Source organism: Elgaria multicarinata, chromosome 13 (genome assembly GCF_023053635.1).
Source record: "Elgaria multicarinata webbii isolate HBS135686 ecotype San Diego chromosome 13, rElgMul1.1.pri, whole genome shotgun sequence".
In the NCBI taxonomy this organism is placed as follows: domain Eukaryota; kingdom Metazoa; phylum Chordata; class Lepidosauria; order Squamata; family Anguidae; genus Elgaria; species Elgaria multicarinata.
Genome location: NC_086183.1, coordinates 22309898 through 22330703, shown reverse-complemented (window position 1 = coordinate 22330703; position 20806 = coordinate 22309898). Strand labels below are relative to the sequence as shown.

At 45.1% G+C, this 20806-nt stretch overlaps 1 protein-coding gene across 1 annotated transcript in view; it reads left to right on the top strand.

The window, feature by feature from the left end:
* Positions 1–20806, top strand: part of LOC134408349 (IgGFc-binding protein-like) — a 42198-nt gene that overhangs the window by 8812 nt on the left and 12580 nt on the right. Inside the window, exons 4-13 of the mRNA XM_063140603.1 lie at positions 288–889; positions 2855–3422; positions 5117–5706; positions 7002–7581; positions 9563–9762; positions 10194–10335; positions 11828–12156; positions 15980–16553; positions 17372–17970; positions 18733–19297. Of these exons, the coding sequence (XP_062996673.1) occupies positions 288–889; positions 2855–3422; positions 5117–5706; positions 7002–7581; positions 9563–9762; positions 10194–10335; positions 11828–12156; positions 15980–16553; positions 17372–17970; positions 18733–19297 (4749 nt within the window). The remainder of the gene's footprint in view (positions 1–287; positions 890–2854; positions 3423–5116; positions 5707–7001; positions 7582–9562; positions 9763–10193; positions 10336–11827; positions 12157–15979; positions 16554–17371; positions 17971–18732; positions 19298–20806) is intronic.

The window sequence follows — 20806 nt, the reverse complement described above, 5'->3', positions numbered from 1 at the left end:
GAAAACTATTTCACAGCAATCCCTGCTGCCTTAAGAAAATGTGTTAGTTTAAAAATAAATAAATGGGAGAGAGGTAGGGCAACTTGGTAGATGCCAAGAAAGGTGTCTGGGATCACATTGGTGTTTATGGGGGCCATGTTGCCCATCCCTACAAAAGCCTGTGCAGTAGGTTAGGCTTACAGAATTCTTAGTTAAAGTCCTACGCTCTATCCCCTCTACTACACTAGCAAAGTATTAGCATAGGGACTCTCCATGTCCTTTAATCTTGTATCTTATCTCTTTGACAGTTCTCTCCTGCCCTGAGAACAGCCAGTATGAGGCTTGTGGAGCACCATGTCCTGCAACCTGCAATGATCAAGCTGGTCCCAAGAACTGCTCCTCATTGCCTTGCGTGGAGACCTGCCAGTGCAATGAGGGCTTTGTACTGGATGCTGGCAAATGTATCCCCAAGGCTGGCTGCGGGTGCGTATTTGAGGGGAAGGTCTTCTCCCCTGGCGAGCAGTTCTGGGGAGACAGCACATGCACCAAACTCTGCATCTGTGATGCAGAGACGAGACGGGTGACCTGCCAGGCAGCCAGCTGCAAGAATGGGGAGCAATGCAGGGTAGAGGATGGCATTCAGAACTGTTACCCAACCAGTTATGGCACCTGCTCTGCTTCAGGGGACCCTCACTATATTACCTTTGATGGCCTGAAGTTTGACTTCCAAGGCACCTGTGTCTATCAGCTCACTGGGCTGTGTGTGAAGAGAAAGGACCCGGTGGATTTTCTGGTCCTTGTCCAAAATGACCACCGAGGCAGCCAGGCTGTGTCCTTTACCCGAGATGTAGAAATCTACGTATATGAGACATCCATTGTGATTAGTAGAAAAAACCCTGGAAAAGTCATGGTGAGTTTGATCAGATATTGCTTCCTTTACAGTTCTGTCATTTATTTCTCTGGTCCCCTTGTTTTTCTTGTTGGTGGCCGGCATGCACAATCGTTGATCTTTGGACTATGTGAAAAATGCCCAGAGGAAAAAAAAAGTATGCTCTTTTCTTCCGAGTACCATTCCTATTTGACAGCATACGATGAGGTTTTAATCAAGTCCTGGTTATTTATTTATTTATTTATTTACCCCTTACTGTTAGTTGTTTAAAATTGTGCATCTCTCTGTGTGCTGTCTGTTTATATGTTGTATGTAAATGGTTTTTATAGGTTTAAATCTCTGTAAACTGCCCAGAGAGCACTTTGGCTACTGGACAGTATAGAAATGTAATAAATAAAAAGAAATGGAACTTGATCTGACAACCATTACCCAGAGGGCCTTCTCTTCTGCTGCTCCCAGACTGTGGAATAGCCTGCCGGAGGAGACTCAGACGCGTGTTCAGAACATGGACGCATGTTCAGAAGAGGGCAACCAGGATGATCAGAGGTCTAGAAACAAAGCCCTATGAAGAGAGACTGAAAGAACTGGGAATGTTTAGCCTGGAGAAGAGAAGATTGAGGGGAGACATGATAGCAGTCTTCAAATACTTAAAAGGTTGTCACACAGAGGAGGGCCAGGATCTCTTCTCGATCCTCCCAGAGTGCAGGACACAGAATAACGGGCTCAAGTTAAAGGAAGCCAGATTCCGGCTGGACATCAGGAAAAACTTCCTGATTGTTAGAGCAGTGCGACAATGGAATCAGCTACCTAGGGAGGTTGTGGGCTCTCCCACACTAGAGGCATTCAAGAGGCAGCTGGACAACCATCTGTCAGGGATGCTTTAGGGTGGATTCCTGCATTGAGCAGGGGGTTGGACTTGATGGCCTTGTAGGCCCCTTCCAACTCTGCTATTCTATGATTCTATGAGACTCACCAACTTAGCAGTCTACTAGCATTCAAGAAAACTATAAAGACTGATCTCTTCCAGCAGGCCTATCCAGTGGAATTTTAGGATACTTTTAATATGCTTTTAGGATGGTTTTAGGATGATTTTAACAGTTTATACTATGTTTTTAATCAGTATTTTATGTATTTTATGCATGCTGTTGTTCCCCACCTTGATCCAATTGGAGAGGTGGGAAAGAAAGACATCATCATCATCATGATGCAATCACAGGAACCTAGAACATGATTATAGAAAGCCCTCCAGCTATGCTGACAATTTAGATATTTGGGCATCATTCGTTTCCTTTTCATGGCTAATTTCCAGGAAAAACAGAAAGCCTAAGGCTAGGTTTACACTACTGCTTTATAGTGGTATTGAAGCGCACTAAGAGCTGTTGGGCCACATCACACATTCCATATACAACTTTCATGGCGTTATTTCCTATATTTTATTCCACTTTATCCCAAACACCACAACAAATGTTATTGGGTGTCCAACTTGGTTTAAATGCACCAAGAGGGATGTAAGCGAAGCGTTACCATGATGGGATCATAATGACAGACACAAGCCATAGATTTGGCCTAAATGGGTTACTTTGCCTTATGTCCCATTTTCAAAGTTTTTGGAAACATTATCATTTTCCTCATAATCATAAGAACCTGTTTTTGGCCACTGTTCATTTTTTTTTGGGGGGGGGGGAAAGGAAAATTAAAATACTTCATTAATCTAATATAGACAGCTGTTGTTTCATTGGTTCCAGACTGCAATGAAATGAAGCAGATAAGCCAAGTACACAAGTTTTTTGTGTTAAGAGAGATGCCCCAGCAAGCAAAAACTCTAGATCAATGTGTGAATATCTTTGAGAAATCAATTCATATCTAACAGAGAGGGGGAAATGATCACACGGATGTATTTTGCAGTTTTCTTTTATGCTCTGGGGGCGTCATCCATTGCAAAGGTGTTTCTGAAATCCCCATGTCTCCTCTTTTGAATGGACTTAGGTGAACGGCCTGCTGACCAACCTGCCTTACAGCATCAAAAGCAACAGGATCTCCATGTATAGGAGAGGGCAAGAGGCAGTGGTCCAGACTGACTTCCACCTGGCTGTCACCTTTGACTGGCAAAGCCGCGTCACTGTGACGGTGCCCAGCACTTACGCCGATGCCCTTTGCGGTCTCTGTGGGAACTTCAATGGCAACAAACAAGACGAGATGACCATGAAAAATGGCACAGTGGCTCTAAGTCCATCAGCCTTTGGTCAGAGCTGGAAAGTGCGGGAGGTACCAGGCTGCACAGAGGAGGACAAGGGAGAGTGTTCTGACCTAGCGGCCATTGAACAACACCAACGGCAACTTGGCAAGGAGTGTGGGCTCATCCTAGCCAAGGACGGTCCTTTCAGAGAGTGTCACAGCAAAATTGACCCAGAGGGATACTTCCAAGATTGTGTGTACGACTACTGCTTCTTTGAAGGCCAACAAGCTGTGATTTGCCAGCTCATCGCCAGTTATGCAGCAGCCTGCCAGGCAGTTGGAGTGACTCTGTACGAATGGAGATCTGACACCTTCTGCAGTAAGTGCAACTACTCAGAGCAACGTTTCTGGGAGAAAGAGATCAAAAGCAAAGTGGTTTTTTTTAAGTGAAAAGGGAGCAGTGTCATCTTTATTTATTTTATTTTATTTTATTTATTACATTTTTATACCGCCCAATAGCCGAAGCTCTCTGGGCAGTTCACAAAAATTAAAACCATAATAAAAAAACCAACAGTCTAAAAACACAAATATGAAATACAGTATAAAAAGCACAACCAGGATAAAACCACGCAGCAGAAATTGATATAAGATTAAAATACAGAATTAGAACAGTAAAATTAAGTGTTAAAATACTGAGAGAATAAAAAGGTCTTCAGCTGGCGACGAAAGGAGTACAGTGTAGGGGACAGGTGGACCTCTCTGGGGAGCTCATTCCACAGCCAGGGTGCCACAGCGGAGAAAGCCCTCCTCCTAGTAGCCACCTGCCTCACTACCTTTGGCAGGGGCTCACAGAGAAGGGCCCCTGTGGATGATCTTATGTACCTCCGGGCAGGTACATATGGGAGGAAGCGTTCCTTCAAATAACCTGGCCCCAAACCATTTAAGGCTTTGAATGTTAATACCAACACTTTGAATCTGGCCTGGACCTGGACTGGCAGCCAGCATGCAATTTAAGTATGACAACCATAGTCTGGCTTGGAGCAGGCTGAAGGGATTCCACATAAACACTAAACTTGGCTCAGTGATCTAATTCTTTCTGGAGTAAGTGCAAATATTGTGAGCAAATGTTCTGTGTTAAACAGAGCATGGCATTTTTAAAAAAAGAAGAAGAAAAAGAAGCATTGCTATATTTATGTGCCATTTCACATAAGACCGTAAGCTTAATACTTCACCTGTCTTAAAACTAGAAATGCAAAATACCAAAAAAACAGGAAGAAAGAGAAGAGTTCCACTCAATACTGAACCAAGAGAGGGGTCACTAACCAGAACACAAGAATCAAAAATCATCGGCGTCTTTTTGATTCTTGTGTTCTGGTTAGTGACCCCTCTCTTGAAACTAGGGATTGCCATCTCTGAGAAATCCAGCCCTTTGGGGGCTTGCCAGATTTCCATGGTGCCTCAAACCCAGCTTGCATTTGTGAGCTGAGCCAAAGTTTTTCCTGGAAACCCAGGAACGTTTTGCTTTATCTTTTGAATTTGCATAAATAGACATTTGTGCAAATTGTGGGTGCAAATCACACACATTTCAGCCACAACGTGTGCAAATCACACAAATTGCAGCTGGCATTTGCGTAAATTACACAAATTTCGATTTACACAAATTTCGAAAAAGATGTAAAATCCATCAGCTGGCCTGACTCAAGTCGAACCGGCTGGCAGAAATCAGAACGGCGTTCAGGGGGCCAAGCTGGTGAAAGCTTGTCAATCTCCAACCCTCCTCCAGCAGGATTTGCTCAAGATCCCTATTTGATGCTGCCTGGTAGGATGTATCTCTGCTCCTAAGTTGCACTTTCTGCTCTAAACAAAGGATGTCATTGAAAAGAGGGAATCCAAGCATGTATTTGATGGAATATGGATGCAGATGGGAATAGTAGATTAGACAGTAGCTCTCAGCCTTGAAACTGCCTTTAAGAATCCATTAGCATACTTATAACCTGTTTTGGCATAGCGTCCCAAAGCTTTTCCCCCCCAGCTAAATTCTTCCTCTCACCTTTTCATATTTTCCATCGGCAGGTCTTTCTTGTGTTCCAAATAGCCACTACGAGCTCTGTGCTAGAGGCTGTGGCCAGACGTGTGGTAGCATCCATGTTCCTGTCCTCTGTCCAGCTCACTGTCAGGAAGGCTGTGTGTGTGATGAGGGCTTTGTGCAGAGTGGCGATCAATGCGTCCCCCTATCCCAGTGTGGCTGTCTCCATCAAGACCACTATTACTTGGCAGGAGAGACTTTCTACCCAACATGCCAAGAGTGTTGCGTGTGCCAAGCCGGGGGGACTGTGAAGTGTACCACATTTTCCTGTGGACCTCATGAGGAATGTAGGTTGACTGGTGGCATCCAGAAATGCTACCCTGTTGGCAACGCTACTTGTTCCGCTTCTGGTGACCCACACTATCATTCATTTGATGGACTGGCCTATGATTTCCAGGGCACCTGCACATATACCCTTGCCAAAGCCAATACAGACAACCAGGTCCTGACTCCCCTTACCGTGAACGTGGAGAATGAGCCCTGGGGGAATGGGCGAGTCTCTGTTACCAAGATGGTCTCTGTCAAAGTTTATGGCATTACACTCACGTTATTGCAGAACAAGAAGGGGCAAGTGAAGGTGAGTCTATTATGCTACCAAGAGTTGCTGATCATTAGGCATTTAGCCATTCCATTTTGAATAAATTGATTGTTTTGGTTCAGTTGATTTGTTTAGCCTCCTGTGCAAACCTTGCATTAATCCTAGAGTTATGGAAGCTGGACATGGAGGGGGATAGAAAATAGCCATGGGGGCTCCTTATTTCCCACCCCCTTCTATTTCTTCCTCTAGTTCAATATGAACATGTTGGTAGCTTGGTTGAGATATATAATTGGTGGAACCTTAATTGCATTCAAGACATGCTCATTTCTAAATACAGTTTGAAGAAGCACAGCTGCTCCGGAATAATACTGAGGATTACACCCTATTCTGGGCAGAAATGCTATAATTTTCTGGTTTGCTTGGCACAATCTTAATATCAATTAAAGTGTTCTATTTCCAACTTTTGTTTTATCTTTTCATACTTGCCAACCAGCATAAAGTTACGCTTACATAACTTAGTGATGCAACTCCATCACAGACACTGGGAGAAATCCACAACACAGTCAAATGACTGGATTTCTATCAATCCAATCCATTCCATGGAGTCTGCATCAGACCAGTTTTTCTTGAGTTGCACAGATTCTGGAGACTTGCAGACCATTTTTTCCCCACTTTCTGGGATTTTAGGCATTTGTAGTAATAGAAAAATCCATTAAAAATATAAAGGCTGAAAATTTGCATTTCTTCTATAGACTAAAGCATGAAAATTTGAATGGGGGTATTTGTCCATTTGGGGGGATTTGCAAATTCAGGAAATTAGAAAAAATCAAATTCTGTCAATGAATAGACAAAGGAATGAACACATTTTACTTAATCTGTTCATCACTGCACTGGCTAAATTATGGTTTAGATACAAACTTTCCTTTTTTTTCCTTTTAAACTTCAGTTCTCTCTCTCTCTCTCTCTCTCTCTCTCTCCTGCAGTCTCCCCACAACCACATCTTGCATGGCTCCAAAATTTCCTGAAATGTTAGTACCGGGATGGGGGATGTGAGGTCCTCCAGATGTTGCAGGATTGCAACTACCCTCATCCCTCCCCATCAGCTAGAAGGACCGATAGGAGTTGCAGTCCAAGAACATCTGGAGAACCATACATTTCCCATGCCTGGTCTAACTGATGATGGAGTAATTGGGAACATATTGAGCCAATGGTGATATTGACTATTGGGTCAATATGACTGAGAGACAAAATAGGATGCCTTCAGGTGTTTCATGACCATCAACCACCTCTTATTTAATAACAGTTCTTCACAACAGTCTCCTTCTTTCCCATAGGTGAATGGCGTGTTCCAGCCTCTCCCCGTGACCTTTTCTACTGGGAAGCTCAGAGTCTATCAGCATGGCACTAAAGTCTTCATACAAACTGAATTTGGCCTCACTGTGAGCTATGATCTGGTTTATGATGTGAAAGTCACTGTCCCAAGCACTTACAAGGGCCAGATGCAAGGCCTGTGTGGGAACTACAATGGGCAGAAAGATGACGAGTTCCTCCTACCCAATGGCCAGGTGACCTCTGATGTGGCAGCATTTGGTGCTGCTTGGAAAGTCCCAGACCCTGGGGCAAATGGATCCTGCTCAGATGGATGCTCTGGGAGTGACTGTCCAGTCTGTGAGGAAAGGAAGAAGGACATTTTCAAACAGCCCAACTACTGTGGGTTCCTCACTGCTTCTGATGGCCCCTTCAAAGCTTGCCACAGCAAGGTGGACCCCAGTGTCTATTTCAGTAACTGCATCTATGATCTCTGCCTGGGCAATGGGGAGAACAAGGTCTTGTGTCAGAGTATCCAGAGCTACGTGTCAGCCTGCCAAGAGGCTGGGGTCTCAGTGGAACCCTGGAGGAATTCATCTTTCTGTCGTGAGTATTGGGGACCAAACACCGGGCTATGCGTACATTGAGGAGTGAAATAGGAGCAGTGTCTGACCTGACTCACTAGTTCTTCGGGCTGCAAAATTGTGTCTTTTCATTTGTTTCATTCTACATCTCTTGGGCCCTTATTACCTCAGGCAAGTATTCATATTTTTAGTCTGAGAGCACCACCTTGACTATATCCCCCACCCTTGACCCAGTCTAATGACAAGTTCAAACAAAAAAGGCAACTTGCCAGGTTTTTCGGCCAGTTCTTCTTTGCCTGAACCAGCAATCTGGTGGTTGGTCAGAAGGCAGGTAAGCAGAAATCTTCTGAAAGCTCAATTTATGCCTAAGAGACAAAATGCCCAGCATTAGGAATGTGCGCTGCTTCTCCTCGAACCGGAGAAGCAGGAGCGGAGTGGGGGGCTTCGCCTACCCTAAAGGCGGAGGTGAAGAGGATTGGGGGGCCAGCGGAGCGTTGCGGAGCGGATCGAGGTGAAGGCGGATCCTTTGCCTCGATCCGGAGCTCCGCAAGAAAGGTAAGTGGGGTTTCCCGGGCCCTGCCGCTGTCGCTGTCGCCCATGCGGCGACAGCGGCAGGGCCCAGTAAACCCCCTCCCTCCTCTCCCTTACCTGCGTCCGTCCGCAGTCCCTCGGCTTCTTCAATTGAGCCCGTAGCCCAGACTTCCTGGTTGAGCCGCGGGCTCAATTGAAGAAGCCGAGGGACTGCGGATGGACATAGGTAAGGCCCCCCTCCCCCTTGGTCCCTTACTGGGCTCTGCCGCCATCACCACATGGGCAGCGGCGGGGCCCAGTAAACTCCCTCCCTCCTCTCCCTTACCTGCGTCCGTCCGCGGTCCCTCGGCTTCTTCAATTGAGCCCATAGCTCAACCAGGAAGTCTGGGCAGGCCCAGACTTCCTGGTTGAGCCACGGGCTCAATTGAAGAAGCCGAGGGACCATGGACGGATGCAGGTAAGGCCCCCCTCCACCTTGGTCTCTGCAGGTAAGGGAGAGGAGGGAGGGGGCCTTACCTGGCAACTCTCCCCTCCACTGTGGAGCTCCGATTCGGAGCCAGAGCTCCGAGGCAAAGAGGAGCGGACTATGGGCGGAGCGGAGCGGGCCGATCTGAAATTTTCGGATCGGCCCGCGGGGCGGATCGGGGGGTCCGTGCACACCCCTACTCAGCATGTCAGAGACAGCAGCTTTATAGGACTGTAAGGAAATGTATTGTCTCACCAAACTTCTTTTGAGTTAGAAACTGCAGTACCACCTTTTGGCTTCTTACAAGTGATGAATACAGGTAATAAAACAAACATAATACCTGGCCTTCTTATTCTGGTACCCAGACATCTCTCATGATTGATAAGGGGTTGCTTTAAAGTATGTGATTCACTTGGCAGGGAAGCATTCTAGAAATGAAATGAAATACAGCACGCATTTGAAATTTAGTAAAATCTTTAAATTCAAAGGCAATAACTAGGACTGCAGTTTGTTTCCAATCGGCTCCTTTGAAATTTGGGTTTGAGGCCATCGGTGTGCTAATTTCAATGCTTTATGCCTTATTTAGAGAAACAAGGCGGGGGGGTATTGGACGTCATGGGTGGGCTCGGAGATCGCGGGTGGGTGGGGGGAAATTGGGGGCAGGGGGGAGAGGGGAACCCTTTTTTTTTAAAAAAAAAAAAGAACCTACCTACATTGTTGGTGCGCCCCTGCACTCATGGCCCCTTTAATATAGAAAATAAAATGGCTGCCACGACGGGGCTTTCCTTTACCCCGTCGCATCAATGTGCCGACTGGGGCGACAGCCCGCGCTAGCTGCCACGTGGGCTCGCCCCTCCTCCCCACTGGACTTTCAGGTAGGTCTAGCAAAGGCCTATGTCTTCATTTGCCAACAGATATTCAGGTTAACTTTTCCTCTGCCCTCTTACCTTGAGTAGCACTGTGGATCTTTAGATTTAGTTCTAATACGTCTTTTCTTCCAATTTAGCTCTGAACTGCCCAGCTAACAGTCACTACAAGATCTGTACCGACCTCTGCTCCACCAGCTGTGCCAAGATCACAGACCCCAGACCGTGTCCGGAGATCTGTGCTGAGGGCTGCCAGTGTGATGATGGCTTCTTCTTTGATGGCTATGGTTGTGTTACTGCAGGAGACTGTGGGTGCTTCAAGAATGGACGCTACTACAAGGTAGGCTGATCTTCTGAACTTTATTTTTTGAAATTTTCCCTCTTCCTCCTTCCATCAATTGGATCAGGTTATATTTAATTTGTTTTTCTGTCCAGGCTTGCTCAAATCCATATTCTTTCCAACCAAAAATCAAAACCACTTCTGATCATTTTCAGAGTTTCTCAGCAGCCTTTTAACAGGAGCCAAGTGTTGTTGCTTTTTAATCTGTCTTGAAATGCCTAAATGTTTCTCTTAAAAACATAGAAGAGATAAAAGTCCTAGTAAATGAACTTTACTTGATACAAGGAAGTGAAGCAAACTGCAGAATCATCCATTTTTAGATACTACAATGCAATACAGCACCTACACATCTCTCTTTACTGATGATGGAGATCTATTTCAACTGTGATTCTATTGTTGTTACATTGCATTATTTTCAAATCTCCCACCAGCCCAATGAGACAGTTCTGTTGAATAACTGCCAGGAGAGCTGCCTCTGCATCCCAGGCCAAGGTGTAATCTGTGAGGCCCATAGCTGTGCCACTGATGAGACCTGCAAGATCCAAGATGGAGTCATGGGTTGCATCAATAAGGGTAAGGAGATATATTCATATAACCACCCAGGCTAGCAGGCATTCAGTGAAAGCCTAAGGTTGAAAACCTAAGGCGTGTGTTGGTTTGATCAAGAGTCATGTTCCCCTACATCACCAACTGAGACCTTATCTTTTCCCCACAAAAGCACTTTTCCCCACAACCACTGCTTCTCCCTGCTGCCACAACTCATACCTTGAACCCCACCCCACCAACCCCCACATACATTCATCAGGATCCCAGAGATTCAGATTCCATTTGTGCTGCATTCTTGCTGCGTTCTTCTTTTCTCTAAGCCACTCTTGGACTGAAAAGGTGAATAAGCAAACACCACTGCTATAATTTCTCCATGCTATAAGCTTCTGAACATAGTGCATGCACTATGCTGAGTCCCCCTCCCTCTCCTATAATACTAGAACCAAGGATCATCCCATGAAACTGATTGGTGAAAGATTCAGGACAGATAAAAAGAAGGACTCCTTCACACAGCGCATAGTTAAACAATGGAATTAGCTACCATAAGATGTGGTGATGGCCACCAATTTGGATGGCTTTAAAAGGGGGTTGGATCAATTCCTGGAAGAGAAGGCTATCAATGGCTCCTGGTCCTGATGGCTATGTGCTACCTCCAGTATCAAAGGGAGTAAGCCTATGTGCACCAGTTGGGAGGTGGGAAAGTGCTGTTGCACTGTGTCCTGGTCGACCACTCTATGAACAGAGTGCTGGACTAGATGGTCCCTTGGTCTGATCCAGCAGGGCTCTTCTGATTTTCTTATATTCTTAGCAGTGGCAGCCAGCAAGCACATGAGCTCTCATCTCTCCTCAGATGTTACTTAGCAGTGGTGTCTGGATGCTGTAGCACACATTGTTATTTCTTTGGCTACCGAGTTCTTTTCAGGCTCTGCTATACCACCATGATCTGGTGTTATCAGGAAAAGTATTCATTTCTCTTCCTGATACCACATCTCAGGTTTTAGGTTTCTGGTTTATGTGAAGTCATTCATTTGAGAGTGCTATAATTCCATTGCTTGGCTGATGTTTGATCACTGCTTCATGATTCCAACCGAATGCTATTGTTTGGATGGTGACCCATGCCAGGCAATGATCACTGCTTGCCCGTAGAGAGATGCTATCAAAATTATTCCCTTTATGGTGGCTTTCAAACACTGTACATCAATGCTTGTTCTCACTATTACTAAACCACTGGGAACCAAAAATTCTTGCTGGCTTACTGCAAATCATACAGAGATCTCCCAGGAGATTCTGATTGACCTCCTTCCCACCCCTTGCTGTACATAACTTTTAGCACTTTTGGTGGTGAATACGATTCGTAAAGCCCATAGATAAATAGTTGACCTAACAGAAGAAGGACAGAAAGTTGGGGCCATGTGTTGTTCTTGTCTTTTGCTTTCCCCTGGATCTATGTCTAAAACTCACATAGATTCACTCTACATAGCATCTAGCACTCACTCACATTTTCTTCCTTTTGTTTCAGATCCATGTAAAGCCTTGAAGTGCCGAGAAAAGGAAACATGTAAAATTGAGAATGGCCAAGCCGAATGTGTCCCTGACTTCACAGGAAGCTGCTGGGGCTGGGGAGATCCGCACTACCATACCTTTGATGGGATGGACTTCGATTTCCAGGGCACCTGTTCTTACATCATTGCCAAGTACTGTGGAAATGATTCTACGCTGGTTCCTTTCACTATAGATGAGAAGAATGACAACAGGGGCAATCAGGCAGTGTCCTATGTGCGCCTGGCCAACATCTATGTCTACGGGTACAAAATCTCCATGTACAAGCAGGAAATTGGAAAAATCAGGGTATGTCAGATCAAGGATGTGTGTTAATTTCATTTCTGTCCCTTTCACAATCCTGAATGTGAACATGACATGAGCAGGAACACTTTTCCCACCCAAGAAATGTTAGCAAATTCCCATCTTTGCAACCATATTTGAAAAGTGCGTATATATATATATATATATATATATATATACATATACTCAAAAGATATGCATTTATTTATGCATTATGGAGGGGAATTACACTTTTGAAAAATATGCAAAGAAATATGTATTTTCCCCCCATTTGAATTGCCTACCTTTCCTGTTTGAACTAGCCAAAAAAAAAAAAAAAAAGGTCAAAAAAACGCCACATGACTGAGCCAAAACTAGCTTCAAAGTAATTTTCATACAATTTCAGTGAGCTCGAAAATTGCTGTTTCTCCCATCCCCATGTCGGATAGCCAAGGGGAATGACCCCATAAAATATAATTAAATTCATACAAATGTATATCCATTAGGAGAGAACCAATATTGGTTTATGTAGAAGTAAAGTAATAAATATATTAGAATGGAGGCTATTAACTAATTATTGCAGGTCATTCTCAGAAACTTCAGTTTAGCTTAAGTCTTTACCCTAAAAATAAACTTTTAAATGTTTTTAAATAAATACATAAATCAATTCCAACCAACCTCTAAATAATTGAGATAATGACCTTCATTCTACATGTGTAGGTATTCCATATTTTGTCCCATAGGGCCCAATTTAAGTGGTTTGATTTTGTCAAGGTGTACTACCTAAGTCTTCTTCTCAAGACTAACCCACAAGGAAATGGAAGCAGCAGTCTTATTTTTTTGGAAACTTGCACCTACCATGATATTATGCCATTATGAGATTATGAGGCTACTTCATGCAGATAGGAGTGTCACTGCCCTAACTTCAGCACTTCATCTATGTAGGTTGAGTGGAAATCCAGATCCCTCACCTGCTAAATATTTGTGTAAACTAACTTTAAACCATTTCTGTGACCACACTGCCAAAACAGAAATAATAACATGGGGGTGGAGGGGAGATTAAACCAACCAGACTTATCTGATCTACCAATGAATGTGCCCCAGGACAACAGACAAAAATTAAGCTATCAAAAGAGCCAAAGCGAGATTGGTGGCCATGTAAAGCAAGATTAGAGCCAGAAGTAGGTCTAAATTCCCCTGCAACAATGGGTTAAGGGCTGTAGCTAAAATACATGCAGACTTCCAGACTGCGTAGAAACAAAGGGCGTTGCTAGACGTACCGGGTGTTCCGTCGTTGAGGAGCGGTGAAAGCGGCTTTTCCCGTTCAGCCGTGACGCCTCATCATCCACACCTGCCTTCGATTTGTGGCGGAAGTTTGCGCCGGTTGTGCTGCTGCCGCCGCGAGAACGGTTGCGCAGCCACACCGGCCTGATTGCCGCGGCTTTTTTTTTCGCTCGCTGCACGGTTTGCGCACGTCCGAAAGACCGCAAACTTGCGCAGCCGTCAGCGATGCCGCCGCCGGCCCTGGCGGCGGCAGCGGCGGCAGTGCCAGTGCCAGCTGAAGTGCTGCTGGTGCTGTTGAGGGTCAACATTGATGCGCTCACTTCCTGATGGGGGTCGTGGCGGGTGTCATATGACCCGAGGTCAATCGTCTGCATGGCCACTCTGTGCCTACATCTCCCATCATGCCTCTGAGGTGTCGGCGGCGATGACCGCCTCTGTGCCCTGTGCCCCATCCCAAGGAGCCAACCCACATCTGGCCGTAGCCATGGCAGCAGCCCACAAACAGCTCTGCCCTCTGCCAGCCTGGTACCCACACTAACAGGCAGCGTACAGCACCGCCATTATGCGGCCACGGTAGCTGCCCACCGCAAGGAGTCACCAGCCACTTTTCCGGTCCTCCGTTCCTGCGCAAACTGTCACTGGGGAAATAAAAAAAAAAAGCCGCTCCGCCGCGCTGCCCCAGCTGGCGGACTGCGCGCAAATGGCGGAGGCGGCTTGACCGAAGCCGCTGACCACTCCCCCTTAGCACGCCTTTTCCTGCCCAGTGCGGACCGCAGTGACCTCACATCCTCCCACACGTACTCCGAATTACAGCGGGACAGCAGGAAAAGGCGCCCTAAAACTCACTTTTTTAAAGTCGGGAGAAAGAGGCTTCACCGCGGGATAACGGCGGATCCTCGTGAACGTCATCTGGAAGCCTCGACGTGACTGCGGAAGGTAACGCGCGCTAGAGCCTCGTCTAGTAACGCCCAAAGACTCAGGATAATCACTGATCATGGAAACAAGCTAATGTTCCTGGTCACTTGGGATGAGTTGAGACATGACTACTACAGCCAAGAATGAGTGAGAAGGTAAAAGTGACTCAGCTCAACAAACATAAATGAGGGGGAGGACTACAACAAGAACCATTGAGTACCAAGACAGTCTGATAAAAAGGCATCACAACAAGCCAATTCAAGAAGAAAAACACCCAGGCTTGGTTTTGGCAGATTCTCCCCAAATAGTTTAACACCATGAGCAGATAATTCTTTCCACACAAATAACATTATCCCCACCCTTCAGTGCCACCATTTCCCCCCAAAATGGATACAATTTACAAACATCAGCCTGCTTCTATATTAAATATCCAACTCCCACCCCTTAAGGACAGATTCTAAGGAAGATCAAGGTTAATTTGAGCCAGTGATTATTTGAACCTAAGTTTGGCACGAAGTCTCTGCACTGGAGCATGTGAAGTGATAATAGAGAATGCCTCTGAGCATGGAAAAAATACATTCTCATCTGAAAATGTGCCCCCATTTGAAATCCATTGCAAATATTCCAGATCAGAGGGCCTGGTGTCCAGATAGGGGGTAGTGTTCAACAGTGCCCTATTGCTGGCAGCTAACACTGCTGGTCCCGGTGTGCATGTGGCCATGATGTAGCACTTCCAGGGTTAAGTCCCTAAACAACTGGCAACACTCATTTCTGGAAGGTGTGACCTGCCCTTTCCAGAAACGAACATTTCTGTTCATTTGGGGACTTGCCCCTGGAAGCACTACATTAGGGTGACGATATGAAAAGGAAGACAGGGCTCCTGTATCTTTAACAGTTGCATAGAAAAGGGAATTTCAGCAGGTGTCATTTGTATAGATGGAGAACCTGGTGAAATTTCCTCTTCATCACAACAGTTAAAGCTGCAGGAGCTATACTAGAGTGACCAGATTTGAAAGAGGGCAGGGCACCTGCAGCTTTAACTGGTGTGATGAAGAGGGAATTTCACCAGGTGCTCCATATATACAAATGGCACCTGCTGAAATTCCCTTTTCAATACAACTGTTAAAGATACAGGAGCCTTGTCCTCCTTTTCATATGGACACCCTACACTACATCACAGCTTTCGGTAGGACGCTGTTGGAATCTAACCAAAGTGTGTGTTTGTTTGTCTGTTACCTCTAATCTTAGAAATAGAGGCTGGAGATGTGGGGGGGAATTCTTCCCAGAGACTGCCTAAAAAATTTTGCTGCTTGAAGCAATGCACCAAATTGTGCTGCCCGCCCCCCTTCCCAACATCCCACTCAATAGGGGCAACACTTTAAAAAGTCTTGTATCACCATTCAGCCAACCATCCCTGAGTTCATCTAATGCCTGTATTCTGCAGCCTGAAGTAGATTGCTTCGTCTTGCTCCATGTTTAGTGTTACTTCATTGTTTCCTCCAATGCAAGCATTAGCTCAGGGTTTCCTCTTTCCTTGAACACCAGGCTGCATGGGATTGTTAGGAACAATATCCAAAGAGCAGAACTCTTAGAAAACCAAAGGAATAATTCTTGGTGTGTGTTTTGTTCTGTTTTGTCATTCTGCCTCTAGTTAAATGATGCAATTTTCAGCCTGCCTTTGACTCTTGAAGATGGCAAGATCAAGCTTTACCAAAGTGGCCCCAACGTTGTCATGCAAACAGATTTTGGCCTCCAAGTGACATATGACTGGAACACACACCTGGTGATCAATCTCCCCAGCAGCTACTATAATGCCACATGTGGGCTGTGTGGAAATTTCAATCAAAACCCTGGCGATGACATGGCCTTTCCCAATGGGACCAAGGCCTCCTCCATCGTAAGCTGGGCCAGCAGCTGGAAAGTCAAGGATCGGGACCCCTTCTGCTGGGATTCCTGCCAAGGGAATTGCCCAACATGTGATGACAGCAAGAAGGATTTGTATGGAAAGGAAGAGTACTGTGGGGTGATCAGCAAAACCTCAGATGGGCCCTTCAGAGAATGTCATGCCCTAGTGAACCCAGATGACTTCTTTGATAGTTGCATTTATGATGTGTGCCTGAATGATGGGGCCAAGAACATCCTTTGCCAAGCACTGGAGGCCTATGCAAAAACCTGTAGGAAAGCAGGTGCCATAATATATGACTGGAGGACACCATCCGGTTGTGGTGAGTGCTCTTTCCCCAAACACAGAATGGCTGAGTTCACTTGACCACACACATAGCTTAAGTGAATCTGGAAGGTCCTACTTTGGTGAAATATCTGAGTCCACTTAAATTTGAAGGGTCCTACTTAATTTTGGAGGGTCGTATTTCAATATGGTGGGTCCTACTTTGGAAAAATATCTGAGTTCACTTAATTTTGGATGGTCCCCTTCAATTTGGAGAGCACTGTGTTGATAAAATATGAGTTCACTAGCGAATGAATCTGGAGAGTCCTACTTTGGGTAAAATATCTAGACATTGTGAAGAATGTTAACATCATTTTGAAAGGATTCACAAAACCGAATCCTCTGATATCCCTACATTTGAGATGAAGGGAACACTACTTTGTTAACTATTACCACATGCCCTTTTTGCCCATGAAAATCCAAACATTCCTGTATGTAAAGTATCCAATAGAGGTGGGCAGAAGGTAGATTGGGATCTACTCATAGATCTCTGGGTGATTTGCATTGGATCTGATTCCCGACTGTCCAACTATGTCAGACACTTTTCTCCCCTGAAGTTAGGTTGCTGAAAAAGAACACTTGAGGGAAATCCAGAGGTGGACTTGTGTGTGACAGGAGTTGTGAATCTTGAGCTTTGGTACTGATCACAAATTCCTGAGCTGAGCATGGGCTTGTTGATGGGTTCTACAAATTAGATCCCACAAGACTGGAAGATGCCCAACTCTGGCATACTGGCTCTTTCCAGGTTGAGGTTTTAGCATTTATTTTGCCAACTGTTAAATAACTGCTGCTCTTCTCCTCCAATACCCCTTCCAGTTTTGCCATGCTCTGAGAACAGCCACTATGAGTTCTGTGGTAATGCCTGCCCAGCCAGCTGTTCTGACCACACCGCTCCATCTGCCTGCCAAGAGCCATGCATGGAAACCTGCCAGTGTGACGACGGCTATGTCATCAGCGTTGACAAGTGTGTGCCCATAGGGAGCTGTGGCTGCACCTACAATGGCTTCTACTACGAGCCTGGGGAGGAATTCTGGGCCGATGAGAACTGTGGCACTCACTGCACATGTGATTCCACCCTGGGGATTGTGGTGTGTAAACCAGCTAGCTGCAAAGCTAATGAACAGTGCACTGTGGTTGATGGGGTCCGGGGCTGTCATCCCATCAGCTCTGCTACTTGTTCAGCATCCGGGGACCCTCACTACACCACCTTTGATGGAAAGAGATACGATTTCATGGGCACTTGTGTCTACCAGCTGACTGGACGTTGCTTTGATGACCCAACTCTCAAGCCATTCACTATCAATGTGGAGAACAACAACCGAGGCAACAAAAGGGTGTCCTACACCAAAGTGGTAACACTGGAGGCTTACAATTTAACCATTGTGCTTAGCCAAGAGCGTCCTCGTCAGATCCAGGTATTGACATGGTTGGATGCATGTGGGGGGGGGGCTCTTGGTGTTATTACAGGACCCTTTTGACTGGTGGGGAAGATCTTGTAGATCTTGCAAATGCTCATCAATAACTCCTGCATCTTGGAAGAGGTGATGGGCTCAATTGTGGCAGTCCGCAGGAACTCTCTTAGGCCATTGTAAGTTTAATTATTGGGTTATATTCCTCATTGGGTCTATTGATATTCAGAATGTAGGTGAGTTAAGGTAGCCACATTACAAAGCCATCGTGACTCTTCATCAAATATATGCATTGGATAGCCAACCAAGTGCTGTTAGATCCAAATCCAGAGGATGGGACAAGCAAAAAAGTAGTTTGTAGCTAGCAAAAACACAGGTGAGCAACATTGACCCAGAAGCTTTTATAGGGATAAATGATGATGATGATCATCTTCATCATCCAATCCAAGCTGCCCGTCCAAAGATGTGAAGGTTTTATTCACTTGAAGCTTGTTCTGTAAGGTACCAGTGAGAATCGCATTTGCCTTATATGCAGACTTTTGGGAACTGCTTTATGGATCCTCTTAAAATTAAACTGGAATGAAGCATTCTAATGACCATGCCTTTTCACAATTGCATATTTATACATGTCTACTCGGGTGTGGAATTTCAAAGGTGTTCATATTAGTTGAACATCTCAAGTCAGTTTTACTAGTGGGGCTTAAAAACCAGGAGGAGGGGAGGTAGATTACATCTATGACAGTTCCTTCCTGTTGCATCACATTCTAGGTCAATGACATCTCTGTGAACCTGCCTTTCTACCATGAAGACAAGATAAAGGCTTACATCCGTGGGAATGAGGGTTTCATCAAGACTGATTTTGACATGACAGTAACTTTTGACTGGAATAGCTATGTCAAAGTCACTGTACCCAGTACATATGCCAATGCTGTCTGTGGCCTCTGTGGCAACAACAATTTGAACCCCAATGATGACTTCACCATGAAGGATGGAAGCCAAGCATCAAGCATAACCCAATTTGCAGAGAGCTGGAAGGTGGCAGATGTCCCTGGTTGCTCAATGGGTTGCACTAATGATTGCCCAGTATGTGGGGAGGCACAGGAGGAAATCTATAAGGGTGACCAGTACTGCGGGATTCTCATCAAAAAGGATGGGCCATTCCAGCAATGCCATGCGACCATCGACCCAACACCTTACTTCATTGATTGTGTCTTTGACACCTGCCAGTACCATGGCCAGCACGATGCTCTGTGTAAGGCTGTCAGCATTTACGTGGCAGCCTGCCAGGCACTGGGGATTCAGATTGAACCATGGAGGTCAGACTCTTTTTGCAGTAAGTGTCACCTCTTCCACTTGCTTTAGCACAGTTCTGTAGGGGATGGTTGAGCAAGTGCATTCCAGACGTAAATTGAAGCAGTTGAAAGAATAGGTTTGTCAAAACATACAATCCATCCCGTACACTCAGGTCCTCTGGGAAAAATCTACTTCAGCTAGCAAAAACTAGATTAACAACTGTTACCCTTTTCTTCTGCTGCCCCCAGACTGTGGAATGGCCTGCCTGAGGAGATTCATCAACTTGACAGTCTTTCAGAGTTTAAAAAAAGCAATAAAGACTGATCTATTCCGGCAGGCCTATCCAGTGAAATTTTAGGATGTTTTAAGGATGTTTTAAAGTTGTTTTAATCATGTGTGGTATGTTTTTAATCACTTTTTAACGTGTATTTTATATTATGTTTTTATACTGTTTGTTTTTATACTTTGAATGGTTTTAGTTATTGTGAATCGCCCAGGGAGCTTCAGCTATTGGGCGGTATAAAAATGCAATAAATAAATAAATAAATAAATAGGTTGCAAAAACTAGGGATGTCAGAGGAATTCAGGTTGGAGCTTGAGTTCACCGAGTTATCATCAGCTCTGCCCCCTCCCCCCAATGCCAGTCTGTGGATTCCCACACTTGCCCAGTTTGGCACATTATGAGTCAGGCAAGCTCAGGGATCCCCACTTACCCACAAGCCTCCATTTTGTGAAAAGCATTTTAGGTTAATTGCCATTTGTGCAAAAGGGCGGCCATAGTACGATTTCCACAAAAATTGCAGGTATAAATGGTCTAATTTGGGGGTAAATGGTTCTATTTATGGCCGCTACTTTGCACAAAGTGGCAACTTACATGAAAATTTTTGTGCGTGTTTCTTTGCAAATGGTGGCCTGCAAGGGAACGGGATGCTGCAAGTTCTCACCAGGTGCCCAATGGGCCATCCATGACTCACCCCACATGTCTGCAGGGGTCAGGCAAGTAGTGCACAGGGTTTAGGTGAGTTCATCTTTCCCTAGCAAAAAAATTGACATTCATACATTCATAAAAAAAAAAAATCCAAATGTGAGATTTCGACTGAGAGTTACCCTCCTAAAATCTCTTCCTACATTAACGACCAACTACAATGTTTAAATATGACTATTTTATCAATGATCCTTAATTTATCTCTGTTACTCAGCAGAGGTAAGGGCTTAAAACATGTCACATGTATATATTCAGGGAATATAGTGGGTTAAGAGAAATAAACATACTAATTTTATTTTGAAGGCTACTTGGGGGGGTAGTCATACGAACATATGAAGAGCCCTGCTGGGTCAGGCAAAGGGGTCCATCTAGTCCAGCATTCTGTTCACACAGTGGGCGATGGACGGGACTATGACTTCCATGGTCCTACTTAGATTCGGACCATTCACTTCAATTGGTCTACTCTGTGCAAAAGTAGCATTGGATAATGCCCTTGTTTTTTGTTTGTGTTTGTTTGATTTTTGGGGGGGAGGGGTGAGTGGAGTTATAACATCTAAGTCCTGA